This window comes from Xenopus laevis, chromosome 3L (genome assembly GCF_017654675.1).
Source record: "Xenopus laevis strain J_2021 chromosome 3L, Xenopus_laevis_v10.1, whole genome shotgun sequence".
Taxonomy (NCBI): domain Eukaryota; kingdom Metazoa; phylum Chordata; class Amphibia; order Anura; family Pipidae; genus Xenopus; species Xenopus laevis.
In genome coordinates, this window is record NC_054375.1 from 76308140 (window position 1) to 76321714 (window position 13575).

At 35.5% G+C, this 13575-nt stretch overlaps 1 protein-coding gene across 5 annotated transcripts in view; it reads left to right on the forward strand.

The window, feature by feature from the left end:
* The first annotated feature begins 842 nt into the window (after positions 1-842).
* ptprz1.L (protein tyrosine phosphatase, receptor type Z1 L homeolog) overlaps positions 843-13575 on the forward strand; it is a 113170-nt gene continuing 100437 nt past the window's right edge. For 4 of the 5 annotated variants that reach the window (XM_041585028.1, XM_041585029.1, XM_041585030.1 and 1 more), the window contains exon 1: positions 843-1136. In XM_041585028.1, the coding sequence (XP_041440962.1) occupies positions 1079-1136 (58 nt within the window). In that variant the 5' untranslated portion in view covers positions 843-1078. 5 annotated transcript variants of the gene reach the window in all.

The window sequence follows — 13575 nt, forward strand, 5'->3', positions numbered from 1 at the left end:
ACATTATAAACCAATTTTCCCAGTGTCTCCTGCCTACAGCACTAGCGGTTCCCAACACTGTTTCATATAGAGCAACCAAATCCTTGGATTGTGTTGGAAAGACAGTTTAACCTCTTTATAGCATTTAGCACCAGGAAAGGGTTGCAGTTATTTTCTGGTACATTATAACTGTGGTGAGAAAGTCTGAGAGCTCATGTTTATTTACTCCGCTGAGTGCCATGCTGTAATATATGCATGTTGGGATAATTTTGTACATTTTAAATTAGACAATACAAATGTAAATATTCCTAAACCTATATGTGAGTGCAGGTGTTTGTTGGATTACATTTCTTAGATACCGTACAAAACTAATATGCATCTTAAATTTCTGAATTACAAATCCCATAATACCTAGACAGTCAGAGTGCTGATAAAGTCTGAAGGCTCATGTCTGAAGGTTCATTTGCTCTGATGAGTGTTGTAATATATGCATGTTGGTATATTTTTGAACATTTTAGATTAAACAATACAAATGTAAATATTCTGAAACCTATATGTGAATTCCGGTGATTGTCACATTAAATGTCTTAGAAACTGTACAACAGAAACATGCAGCTTAAATTGCTGAACTACAACTCCCATGATTCGTAGACAGTCATAGTTTGTCTTTCAGTTTACAGGCTACAAAAGAATGACAGTCTTCTGCGTACAGGTGATTAAGGTGGATGCTGGGTAATGCAAGAAACATTCCTCATCACCTTCTGTCTGGATTTTGTGTGATCCCAAAGCAGCCGCAGAGAGGCTCTAGAAGGGAACCAATCAGCTGCTGGGAGGCGTGTGCTTCGGCCCCAGTTAACCCTCTCTGCAGATGAGGCAGGTCTAATCTGCCTTTGAGGCAGCGCTTGCCTGGGAAGCTGTTTTCTTTGCTTCTTCTCCCTGTTGCCAGTGGCTGAGAGAAGGGAGCCTAGGAGAAATCGCTGTAGCCATGAAGAAACGCTGCTAGAAGTGACCCATTCCCTAAGGAATAAGATCTCTGCCCTCTGGATCAGCACTACTTCTATCTTTTGTTGATAACCACAGAACGGGAAAGGGCAGAAAAATGGTAAATCCCCGCTGCTTTCTGGTGTGCCTTCAGCTCTTCTCTGTCTGGCAAGTGGGTAAGTGATCAGTACCTGGTAACAAAGAGGAGCCAGAGCAGGGGGTATTTCATTAAATGGACAGCCCCTTGCTCTGTTTTACTTTCTATGGAGACAAATACCTGCTCCTGTATGCTGGGAAGTCACTAGATGGTCGCACATTTAGCGCCTGAACGAGTTTGTCTGGATTGTCAGCTTACCAGTAGCCTCTGGCAATAGAAGTCCTTATGGGAGAGCCATATGAGGCAGATAGGAGAAACCTCTGTCATGTCCATTCACTATTGGCCATGGGAGTGTGTGACTTGTAATTGACAGTGTAATTTCACCTGAGTAATTTGACACCATTTCCATTCTGTATCAAGCTGCTGGGGGACCAGTTATAGGGCAAACAAAGGATGATGGGATACAAAGTATTTGTCTGTGTGGCGCACTAACACAATGACAGGGACCTTTATTACATAGAACATCATCTATCACACAGTGCCCTGGCTTTGTAGAATAAAGAGACAGGAACATAATAGGAAATTCCATTTTTTTCCAGCGTTGCTATGTTGCAGCCTCCAGCAGCTGATGGGTATATAACATGCTTGGATAATCAATAAGCCATTGACATGCTAATTCTTTCATTCTACAATATGGTGAGGAGACAGTCCCTAGTGCAGCGCATCTCTAATGATCCACAGAGGGTGTATGCTCTATATTAGAGACCTCAGATGAGCATGTCAGATTCCATAGATCAGGTAAATGAACTCATATGGGAAGCAAAGCTGCTTGCAGTAAAACCATTCATCCAGCACTGCCTGTTGGACAGATGGTGCAAAAGAGAAAGGCTGCCTTTCATCTGCTTAGATTCCAGGGAAATGAACTTCACTGAAGTACCTTTCAGGACATTAGGGGGTATTCTTCCACTTGGCAAAAACTCAAGAGCTTTTAGTGTATTTATCTCCCCTTTGGTGCCCATAGCATTAAAAGCATGGCATGTAATACTTGAACCAGATAGCCTTTTATTTCCTTTGGATGATGATCATTGTGTGTGATTGTAAAGCAGTGTTCATCCAAGCATTGCTGAGGCAGTTAATTAGATTTTGTTTCACTGTTCTCCTCTGCTAGCATGGTTACCATTTTATTGTTCCTTTGCTGACTTTCATTATTCAGACAAAGACTTGAGACGTGTTTTCATTTTGCTGAGCTATACTTTCTTGGGTATCAAACCTATGTTATACACCAGATTATTACACATATAAGACTAATATAACAGGAAAGCTCTGTTAGATCAATAGTTGCATCAGGACCAATTTTAGAGAAAACCAGTGAAGGGTTTTCTTGGCGTCCTATCCCTAGTAGAGGGCCTTTGCTACAAAATGGCCTTTTAAAAAACTGAAAGCTTTGTTGGACTTCCTTTATCTTTCTGACATCCTAGTGGGTGGCAGTTTGGACAGCCGGGATTTACATATTTCTGAATTTGGTGACTTCAGCCTTTCTGATTTGCGCTGGGAACCCTCTGTGTGACTACTGGCCACACACAGGCACATAATACTACAGAACCTGTGCTAACAATTGCCCTTGCGTGACATCTGCATGGAATTGAGCAGATTCTAATTATTTGTGTTTGTAAATCCGCCTTGCTTATAATGACATCAAGTCATGCAATCCAGGGGTTTCTCATTTGTGGAGACTGATCCACTAGGGCTCAACTAATGGGCCAATGGAATTATAGCAAAAGGGGAGTTGTGCTCCCCACTAAACAAAATAAACCATTAGGATGTGGTGGAACTACAGCATGATTTCAGAGGGGTCTGAGCAAACTTTGGATGAAAAACACACACTTGAACCTCTAGAGAAACAATATGGCTGACCCCTGCAGCTTCCCCTGTATGTTTGATAAAAAAAGTAACTAGAGCCTGGACTCAGCTCCTACCTAAATAACCCCTGCTCATTTGTTCTTGCTCCTTATAGCATTTCTAACAGTCACAACATGGGCTGGAGGCTTAATTTCAAAAATGTGGTAGGATTGGCATCTCTCTCTGTACATCTATAGGTCATGCAATTAACTATTACTGATTTACAAGAAACTGTATTCTCCCATGGAACATTGAGAAATACATATTCATGGGGCTTTCACAAGTTTATACTATTGTTTGTTGAAAGTACAATTTTGAAATTAGCCACAGGAAGCAATCTTCCTTGTGTATATCTGTTCCTGCTGTGCTTAATCACAAAAATCACAGGCTGCTGGGTAAGAAAATGAGGAGCAGATAGAACAGTCCTTCTCCTGCCTGGTGGAAAAATGCAATAGCAATGAATTACAGCCCATGTATGTATTATTGCAAAGGTCATTTTCTCATGAATTTCCCTGCCTGCAGTATATGTGTACATATTTGCTTGTGCATATTTACTTTCTGGTCTTCTTGCATTTTTCAGCTCTCTCTCTTTGACGTGTTTGTGCACATGAATGTATATTTGTGCCTTTATGCTCCTGTGTTCATAGTGTGTGTTTGTGTGTGTACTCTAAAGGCCTGTACACACACAAGCAGTGTGTTTGCTGTACAGTGGATTGTGCATTTTAGTCACCCTAAGGACCCTTTTAAATAAAACATCCAGCATTTAAGTGTAAGAGACTCAGTATAAAAGATTATTTAGTTAAATAGTGGGGTTGTGATATAAAGATAATAGAACCAATAATTGGTGTTATAACTCACCGAAATTTACATGGGGCCAAGGTGCCTTGCTCTGGACCTTTCAGCAGATTACAGCAATAGAAGTAGGTAGGCACTTATTTGGGGGTAAACCAAGAACTCATACAGCAGTCATTTTATATATGTAACCCTGTTTTGAACTGTTTTGAACTAAGTAGGCAATGATTGAATGCTGAATTTCCAAAGCAGTCTTAATTTGTGTCTGAATAACACTCCTCTGGGGATCAATGTAAGGCCTTGTGAAAATCTGCACTTTTTTTGTAAATGTAATCTGAATGGCTGCTTGCTTACAAAATTAGATCCAATGGTCACAATGGCAATAGAAATATTAACATGAACGTATGGAGTGGAGTGTGATATGTATATTTTCTGCTAGTGCTATGGCTCTTGTTTTATCTGTAGCTATCACAGCACAGGTAAAACAGATGTGGTGTCTGAGTACCCCAAACCATAGTAAAGTACTAAAAACTTGCATTATTTTAGTGAGAACATAGAGAGGGTCATTGTTACAGTGGTGAAATAGCTTGATTTTATTGTTTTATGGGTATATTTACTTAAACTATTGCCTAATATTCGGAAATGAAATATAATAACTACTGGTAAATACATTAAGAAGGTATTCAATGTTATACACTGCAAACACACATGAGACAATTATATAAGCCATCTGTGCAAAGTTTCAACACAAACCTTACTTGTCCTGTCCTGTTTGTTCAATGACTAATCACAATAGTTTGTTTGAATAAATGAGTGGAATTTGTTTGTATTTGAACCAAATATACAAAGATTATAGCTTTAAATTGCTCTCAGTTTTAGAATATGTGCACCAGTACTGGTCCACAAGCAGTCTGTTTAACATGCTTATATTATATTATGGTTTGCCATAAGCTCATTTTACAAGTGCTTTACAGTACTAGCAAAATAATAAAGTACATAAACCATTAATAATAAAATATACCATACTATATACATATATACAGTATGTATGTATATATATATATATATATATATATATATATATATATATATATATATATATATATATATATATATTGTTAAGGTCAGAGCCCCCCAGCCTCTAGGATGTATAGCACTATATATGTGCAAGTTAATACAAATAATATACAAACCTTACTCAGCCTGCTCTTAGCTATCTAATGTATAGGGGAACTGCTATTCACAGTAAGTCAAAGAGCCATGTGCAATAACAGAATTCATGCAAGAGTTGTAATTCAGTAACAGATGGAGAGAGTAACAGGTCGGTAATAATGTTTTATGTAGCCTTGTTATCAAGGTGTCTGAATTAATGATGGATTTCATGACTACAAATTAAGTGAAAATACACATCATAGCACTCAATGAAAAACAAAGCACAAGAACAAGTATGAGCAAGAGTTTAACAGGACTAGACCTAACGTGATTTGTCCTGGGGTGATCTGCACTGCCTGAAAAATGTACTTGCTCAACTATACAGTCTAGCAGATTTGATATTAATAAATGTGCTATAAACTAAATCAGTCAGTATAAATAACTATATAAATATAAATGTTCATGTATAAGTGCATCTGTGTCTGTGCGCTCATTAGTGGGGATAGAGGGCACCAGGGGAATAAAAGTAACCAAAACCCATCTATGCTGATGATTTATTACCTGTTCTGCTGTGTGGCCATTCACAAAATATGCACTACTAGAGTGCAGCTTAGACATGGGAATGAATAGGTGTTAGAAGTAGAACTGATTAAAACATTTCGGAATCAGTGTAATAAGTGAAGCCTTCTGAACTCAGCGGAAGGAGGAACACTGTAGATCAAAAGGGGGCCAGAGCAGAATACAGTGTGTCTGTGCAGCAGCTGTGTACATGTATGTACAGTATGCTAAGCAAATATGGCACTTTTTTAGGCAGGTGAAATATACCCTTCTCTTTGTATGTTAGAAGGGATGATTCAGCTGCAAACAAAAAAGTTTTTTAGCAACAAACCCTTGACACAAACTTAAAATATTTGGCTTTTCCTTTGAAGAAATACTGTGTCCTGTGTTATTATCCAAAATTCCTCCAGCTGTATTGTAATGATTTAACTGCAGAGATGATATTTGATTCTTTTAAAAACAGCATAATACAGGAAGGAATACACAAAGCCCAAAAGATAGGAGCTGGCTTGTCAATGCTTGATCTAAGATTCTGAAATGTTCCTGCAAGACTATATCCTGAATATTTATATTTAGCATTGTCTGAGTTTTTGGGATTTATTATCCCAAACCATCAAAAGAACACCTGGTCTGGGATGTTGAATCCCATAGAAAGCAATGAGCAAGGATATTTTATAACAAATGTATTTTGATATTTACCAGATTGCATATTTTCTGCTATGGGAATATAAATTAGATTGTTTCAAAATGATTTGTTCTGAATGAATCTAATTAGATGCAATATGTTATCCTAAAGGATTACTCAGAATCTATCCATAATGCTGTATTGTGATTCTGGCGCATGATCTAAACGCAAATTTAATAATATCAGTTCAAATAATTTTACCTGAAGGCCAAAATCATTTTGCTTTTAATTTGGCAGTAACATTGGGAAATTGTAGTTAATAGTGCCAAACCACTTAAAGCCAACTCTAGTTTGCTATAATTGTACTGACAAATCAAGCATCACTTTCATATTATATAGGTATAGGATCAATTATCTGGAATATTTGGGACCTCGGGTTTTCCAGATAAGTGATCCTTCCGTAATATGGATCATCAGACCTTAAGTCTGCTAAAAACTGCTTAAACATTAAGGGGCAGATTTATCAAGGGTCGAAGTGAATTTTCGAAGTAAAAAAATTCGAAATTCTAAGTAATTTTTTGGATACTTCGACCATCTAATAGGATACTACGACTTCGAATCAAAGTAAAATAGTTTGAATATTCAAAGCACCGTCTCTTTAAAAAAAACTTCGACTTCAATACTTCGCCAAATTAAACCTGCCAATGTTCAATGTTAGCCTATGGGGACCTTCTACAGCATTTTTCTACGTTTTTTGAAGTCAAAGTAAAAACGATAAAATCTTTGATTCGAAGGATTTAATCGTTTGATTCGAAGGATTTAATCGTTCGATTCGAAGGATTTAATCGTTCGATTCGAAAGATTTAATCGTTCGATTCGAAGGATTTAATCGATTCGATTTTACTTCGACCGCAGAATACCCAAATTCGATGAAAAAAGTTCGAATTCGATATTCGAAGTATTTAAATTCAATGGTCGAATTTCAAAGTATTTTTTACTTTGTAATTCGACCCTTGATAAATCTGCCCCTAAGTATGGACTCATGCTGATTATATAGATTCAATTACAAAGTACTGTTTTATTATTACAGAGAAAAAGGAAATCATTTTAAAAAACTAGAAGTATTTGCTTTAAAGGGACGAAGATCGGGTTTCCAGATAAGGGGTCTCATACTTGTAGTAGAAATTCCTCAAAAGGGTTACCAAGAGACTGTCTTTAACATTTACATATGACATATTCCTTCAGATTAAAGTTAGGTTTATAATGTGAAAATTTATGGGCAAGCTTTTATTTGAGGAGAAATTATGTTTTTAGTTTCCATTTTTCTCACAGACTTTTCTTCTTTTTCTCTTTGCATTGCATCTGGCTCTAAGGGAAAATAGAATTGAATGAGGAGTTAGAAGAGAATAGAATAGAAGAGAATGAGAAGTCTAGATTAAATTAGAATAGAAGAGAATGAGAAGTCTAATCTAATTGAATCTGGCCCATTCAGTTTATAATTGTTTATGATGTAAAGCTTGGCTTTTCATCTGATGTAGTTAGTGGCAAAATATTAAACATATAGCACACAATAGCCATTTATATTACTGAAACTGATACCTGATCATAAACCTTATAACACATAACAAACTGGTGTCCAACAAACTGTAAATTATACTTTATAATTTACTATAAAATACTAATTTACTGCACAGAATACATTAAATCATATACATTGGTATGGGGGCTAGGTAGCAAATTTTCAGTTGAAAAACATTTCTGAATAAATAAGTGATATTCCAGAACATATAACGAAATAGGCTAGGTGACAAAGTTGTAGAAGGTGCTAGTCAAGGATCCTAGCAATGCACAATGTTGGGAAACTGGAGGGAATTTACAAAAATGGTGTTAGTCTGAGATAAAGTGATATAAAATGCTTGGATGTGCTCAAAAAGCTTCTATCAACAATTTCACGACTGTTTTAACATCAGTTTTGTTTTGTTTACCGGTGTGACTTCACCAGTATCATATCACAAGCCAGGAAGTTGGACCTTTGTCCACTGAGGTAACACAACACTTGGTTATTTAAGCAGGCTTATTTCAACTGACAGGTGGTAAAATGAATCTTATGCATGTGTTTTGGGCAGCAACTTAACTTGCAAGCCAGGTAGGGCTGAGTATATCACTGCAGCAACTGGCAAGTGTTCACATGTTATTACAATTATATTGATGGTGCCATTGCAGGTGTTGACCACATTGTTGCAGCAATTAATGAACTACTTCTACAGTCACCTTTGCCATCAAATCTGCTTTTGTTACACTATCGACAGTATATGTATATAGAGTTCAAACTTACTGTATTCAGAGAAGCCTCGATGTCTTTCACTGGCAACTTCATTTTCATGCTACTAAATAGCAGGTCATTGTGTTATGGATGTGCACTATAACAGGTATTGTTAATAACTAGAATGTTTTATATTAGTAGGATGTAGGGATGCCAACTTTTGGTAATCTGATGGCTTGTTTTGTTTACAACCTATGCAATTATTAATTGTAAGACACATTGTGCCTGCTCTGATATAGAAATTATCCTATCCCATTACTACTTTAGCTGACTGTGACATAACACTCACATGTACTACTGAAGAAACTTTTCTGAACTTAAGATCTGTAAGAGCACTTACATTTTAAAGATTAGTCACATTGCCTCACAATTTACCAATAACTAATGCCCCCCAGAAGTGTATCACGGACCCTGTTGTATAACCCGAATTTTTCAATTTCCTACTCTTCTGAGGACACTCTAACAATGCTAAAGAATATATATATATATATATATATATATATATATATATATATATATATATATATATATATATATATATATATATATATATATATATACAGTATATATATATGCGAGTTTTCTCAAAAACCTTGACCAGCATCAGATAGGGGCAACTCTAGAAGAAATATATGAAAAAGAAGCAAATTAGATGACAACTAGTTTAATGATCCCACCATTATAAATTGTTAAATATTAGGTTTGCTCTGTAAACCTGCTGTATGTATTCTGGTCATGTGTATGAGCAGCTATTTTATTGATAGTGACCTACTGCAATTTAGAACACATTTTTAACAAATCTTCAGTACACGCAATAGCTCACCATTATTGAAATGTCATAATTGACAGCAGAAAATAACTTATTTGCCTAATATGAGTATTACAAAGTTAAGGGGGACCTGTCACCCTAAGAAATAATTCCAAATCCCTTTCTGCTGTGTTCGTTAAACAAAATAAACTATAAAATTTATTTAAGTCTCATTTCCTTTATTCAATTTCAACACACATGAGAGCACTATTTTGTGAACACTGTTATTATAGCAAGCTTATATGTTATCCCAAAATCTTGTTTTTGTGCCAGAATGGGGGGCCTGATGCCTATGCCCTGGTTACACGCTTATTCAAATATACAGAGAAGCTCTTTATAATGAACTGCTCCTTATTTCAAAGCAAATGCTGAATTTTGGTAAAGTGAGGGACTAAGAGGATGATAATTTAGTCTTAGTGTATTTTATTGCATAACCCCCTGAGTCTTTTTTTTACACTCAAGTTATCTGTACAGATTATTGTGACAATGTTTTTACCAATTCAGATATATTGATCTATCACAGGGCTTTGTATAGCTAAGTATTTTTCTTAGAGGAGAGATTTCTCTTAGAAAATGATTGGAATAGGAATGCCTGGGTATTTACCACTACTTTACATCCAGTCTGGAACTCTGGAAATCACTCTTGGGTCTCTTGCAGCAGTCAATTCCTCAGAGATTGTTCAGGTTTAGTCATCTTTTCTAAAGTATAAAATGACTGACCCAGTCATTTTATGGCCGTAATAAATATGTATTTGCCAATGAAAGGAACAGGTTTGCACTTCAACACTACAACTAAAGGAAGAGGGTAACAATCCAACAAATAAGTCAACAGAAATGCTTGGGAGGGAACAATAGTTAAACATTAGTGCCATTGAAAACATTCAGTTTATTATAGCAAATGTCCCAAAGACAATGAGCTTACACATTCCATACCTCACAACTGATTTGCTCCTTTTAATGAGTATTGTCAACTTGTCTGTGTTATTTATGTAAAATCTGTTACACAATATACAATCAGAGGGGGGAAATCACAATTAATGAATGGAATGACACTACAACTTAACATCTTTTATGTATCTGCCATAGAAGCTGTGAATCAATGTATAAAACTCTAGCACTTGTTTGGAACATTCCTTTCAAATGACAGAAGCTCAATCGGACTCTGCGATGGGACAAGCAATTGGGCAATTACACAATGAAACATAGTTCAGTTATCTTCTTCAGACCCTTATAGTTGGAAGTCATTTGAACTCCATACATCTCAAGAGGCAAAAAATCACCTGTAAGAGTTAATTTATTTAAGAAATAAATATGAAAATGATGCATTGAGGATGATTTAACAGGTCAATTTGTTGCATTATCAAATAATGACTTATTATTTTTACAAATGCACTCCAAATAATCAAACAAATGTTTACCAAATTAAGGTACAGGTATGGGACCTGTTATCCAGAATGCTGTGGACCTGGGGTTTTCCGAATAAGGGATCTTTAAGTAATTTGGAACTTTATAACTTGTCTGCTAAAAAATAATTTAAACATGAAATAAACCCAATAGGATTTTCCCCACAGATAAGGATTCATTATATTTTAGTTGAGATCAAGTACAAGGTCCTCTTCTGTTATTAAGTAAAAATGTTGTAACATTTTGAATTATTTCATTAAAATGAAGTCTATGGGAGATGACCTTCCTGTAATTTGGAGCTTTCTGGATAGCGGGTCCTATACCTGTACTAGACTTCTAACTAATGTACTTCCTGAGCCTGCTGATACCTTCACTTTCATAAAATGTTGCATACAATAAGTCTTATTCTGAGGCCGATAATCCAAATCATCTTCCTCATGTTAACTTGCTGCCATCCAAGCGCATGAATGAATGCATGTTGTCATGTGCCTATTAAAAACTGCTTTGATCATAAAGAGGACATAGGTTAAAATGCGACAATGCTGGAGAACAAAAATGTTGTGACCAAAAAAGGCATGGCGGTGTGCGTAATATATTATATGCAAATGTACCTGGTTTGTGGCAGATAGCAGTTAGCATGAATATTCTGGGAAATTATTTTTTTTCATTTAAATATTCTGTAATGGTTATTTTCCATCAGTTCAGTAGAATGTAACCCTCCCACAAATCTGCAAGTCTATTTGGCAAAATGTATTATTATGTATAGCTCTGGTTCAGGTATATAATTGTAAGAACATGCAATGGGGATCTTAATCTCACTTATGTTTTTTTGCATATATCGCTTTCTTTTTTCTCCATCTGACTTGATTTTTTTAAAATATATATATATTTTATTTATACTGTAGAAACTAAAATAGAGCATAGTGTCCATTACTCTAGAACATGTGGGAACAATTGCTTACATTTATCTTTTAACAAATCTGCATGTAAAAAGTAACTAGAAATAGACTTGGCCTTGAAATGTTGTTAAAAATGCTGCCAGTGAAATAACTAGGCAAACATTTAAGGTTAAATTAACTGCTATTGGGGAGAAATGTGCCAAGAGTTAAAAAATATTTTTTACAATAATTTGTATGCCAGTAAAGGATGCATTTGTTTTCTTGAGGGAGATAAATTTATTAAATATTAATCAAAACTAATGTGCTAACTAGTTGATGAGGGAAAGCCAAAGCTTATCAGTTCCTTCTACTATTTGTTGGGTGTTTATGAATGGAGCTGCTGTAAAGTTATTCTGGGTGCTGCCTTTTTTTGTCTCCCTATCGTGGGTGAAAACAGTATGTATTTGTTTTCATTTTTTTTGGTGAAAATCATTTTTATTGTTAGGATATGTATATATTTAACACATTCATTGCAGAGTAAAAGAGTAGGTTTTAACCATATTCATTCTGTATATTAAAAAATTATCAAAACACGAAATTAAGGTCACAGAAAGAGATGGCTAAATTATATTTCAGAAAGAGATTTGCAGAAAGTGATTTTTTTCAGCAAATAGTTGCCCCTAGAAATAGTCACATAAAGTTATGAGAGATTTGTGAACCTTTCAGAATTATCTGTATGTCTACATTAGTTGATGAAAAATGCATCTTCATCATCATCATCATCTTCATTCATCATCTAATGCTTCATAATGGAATATGGGCCGACTAATCAAGGTCTTGTTTACTGGAACATTTTACTACTTTTAGTGAAATTATCCCATAAAGATCTACTAACACCAGTATATTTTTAAACAGCATCTATCCCTCAAGAAAGTTTATTAATGAATATTGAAAAGTCATGATTAAATTGCATGGTCTGTTAGAAACACCCTGCTATTGTGTGCTGGTCATTAGCCAAAGATCAACTGGTAAATCATGGTCTACTAGTTGGTCTCCCCTCTTTAAGAAGATGAGATGTTAAATTGAAGTCGATTTTTCAGTACACAAGACAATCACATCATTTTGTCTGACAATAAAAGAGGTGTATTAGAACTTAAAAAAATTGTTTCTAAAGCTCACAAGACTGAGGAGAATTACACAAACATCTATTCAACACTGCTGTTACATTTCAACATAAATCAATACCAAGGCATAGAGTTAATCAGACCAAAACTAAAATGAACCTGGGGAGAAAAAGCAAATTAAAAACTGAGGAAATTCATTTTGGATTGAATCGGCAAGTTCTACGGGGAAGTCAGGATATGGGACATGTGGTTTGATAGTGATGCTAACCACACTCTTGCATTTGCAACACAAATTTTGCATATGATATGTCTGAATCAAAACCCTTGCGTTTTATTAGCAGAAAATGCGACGTTTCGGGGTCCGGATCCTTTATCAAGCATGCGGGCAATCAACAGGTAGGCCAGGGAGTGCGAGAGGAGCTTCTACAGTATTTGAATCAAAACCATGACATTGGCCAAAATGAAATGCTGTAACAAGGACTGATAAGAGCATTTTAGGCAAGAGAGACCAAACTTTAAATGACTAAAAAGAAAATATTTGCATGTTTTACTGTATTTTTACAGTTTTCTTCCTTATGATTTAAATAATATGACACCACAATTAGGTCATATTCATTTAATAATATAGCTGGATTTAAATGTATTCTTTTTCTTGAAAACTCTATACTCTTTAAAAGTGTGGTTCTAATGAATAATGTTCAGCAAATGACATCAGGACATTACTTGCTGAAGACATTTCCTTAAGAAGCACAGATGTATCAGGAGACAAACAGGGAATGTAATAAAAGTCGCAAAGAGCAAAACAATTCGCACCAATAAGACTAAAAATCGACATCTCGCAATATAATATTGTTCCTTAAACTGTTATTGCATTGCGAATTTTAATTGCGCATTGCGAATTTTAATTGCGCACTCATAAGAAGTGCTTGAAGGTGTCGTAATCTTTTGGAGCAAA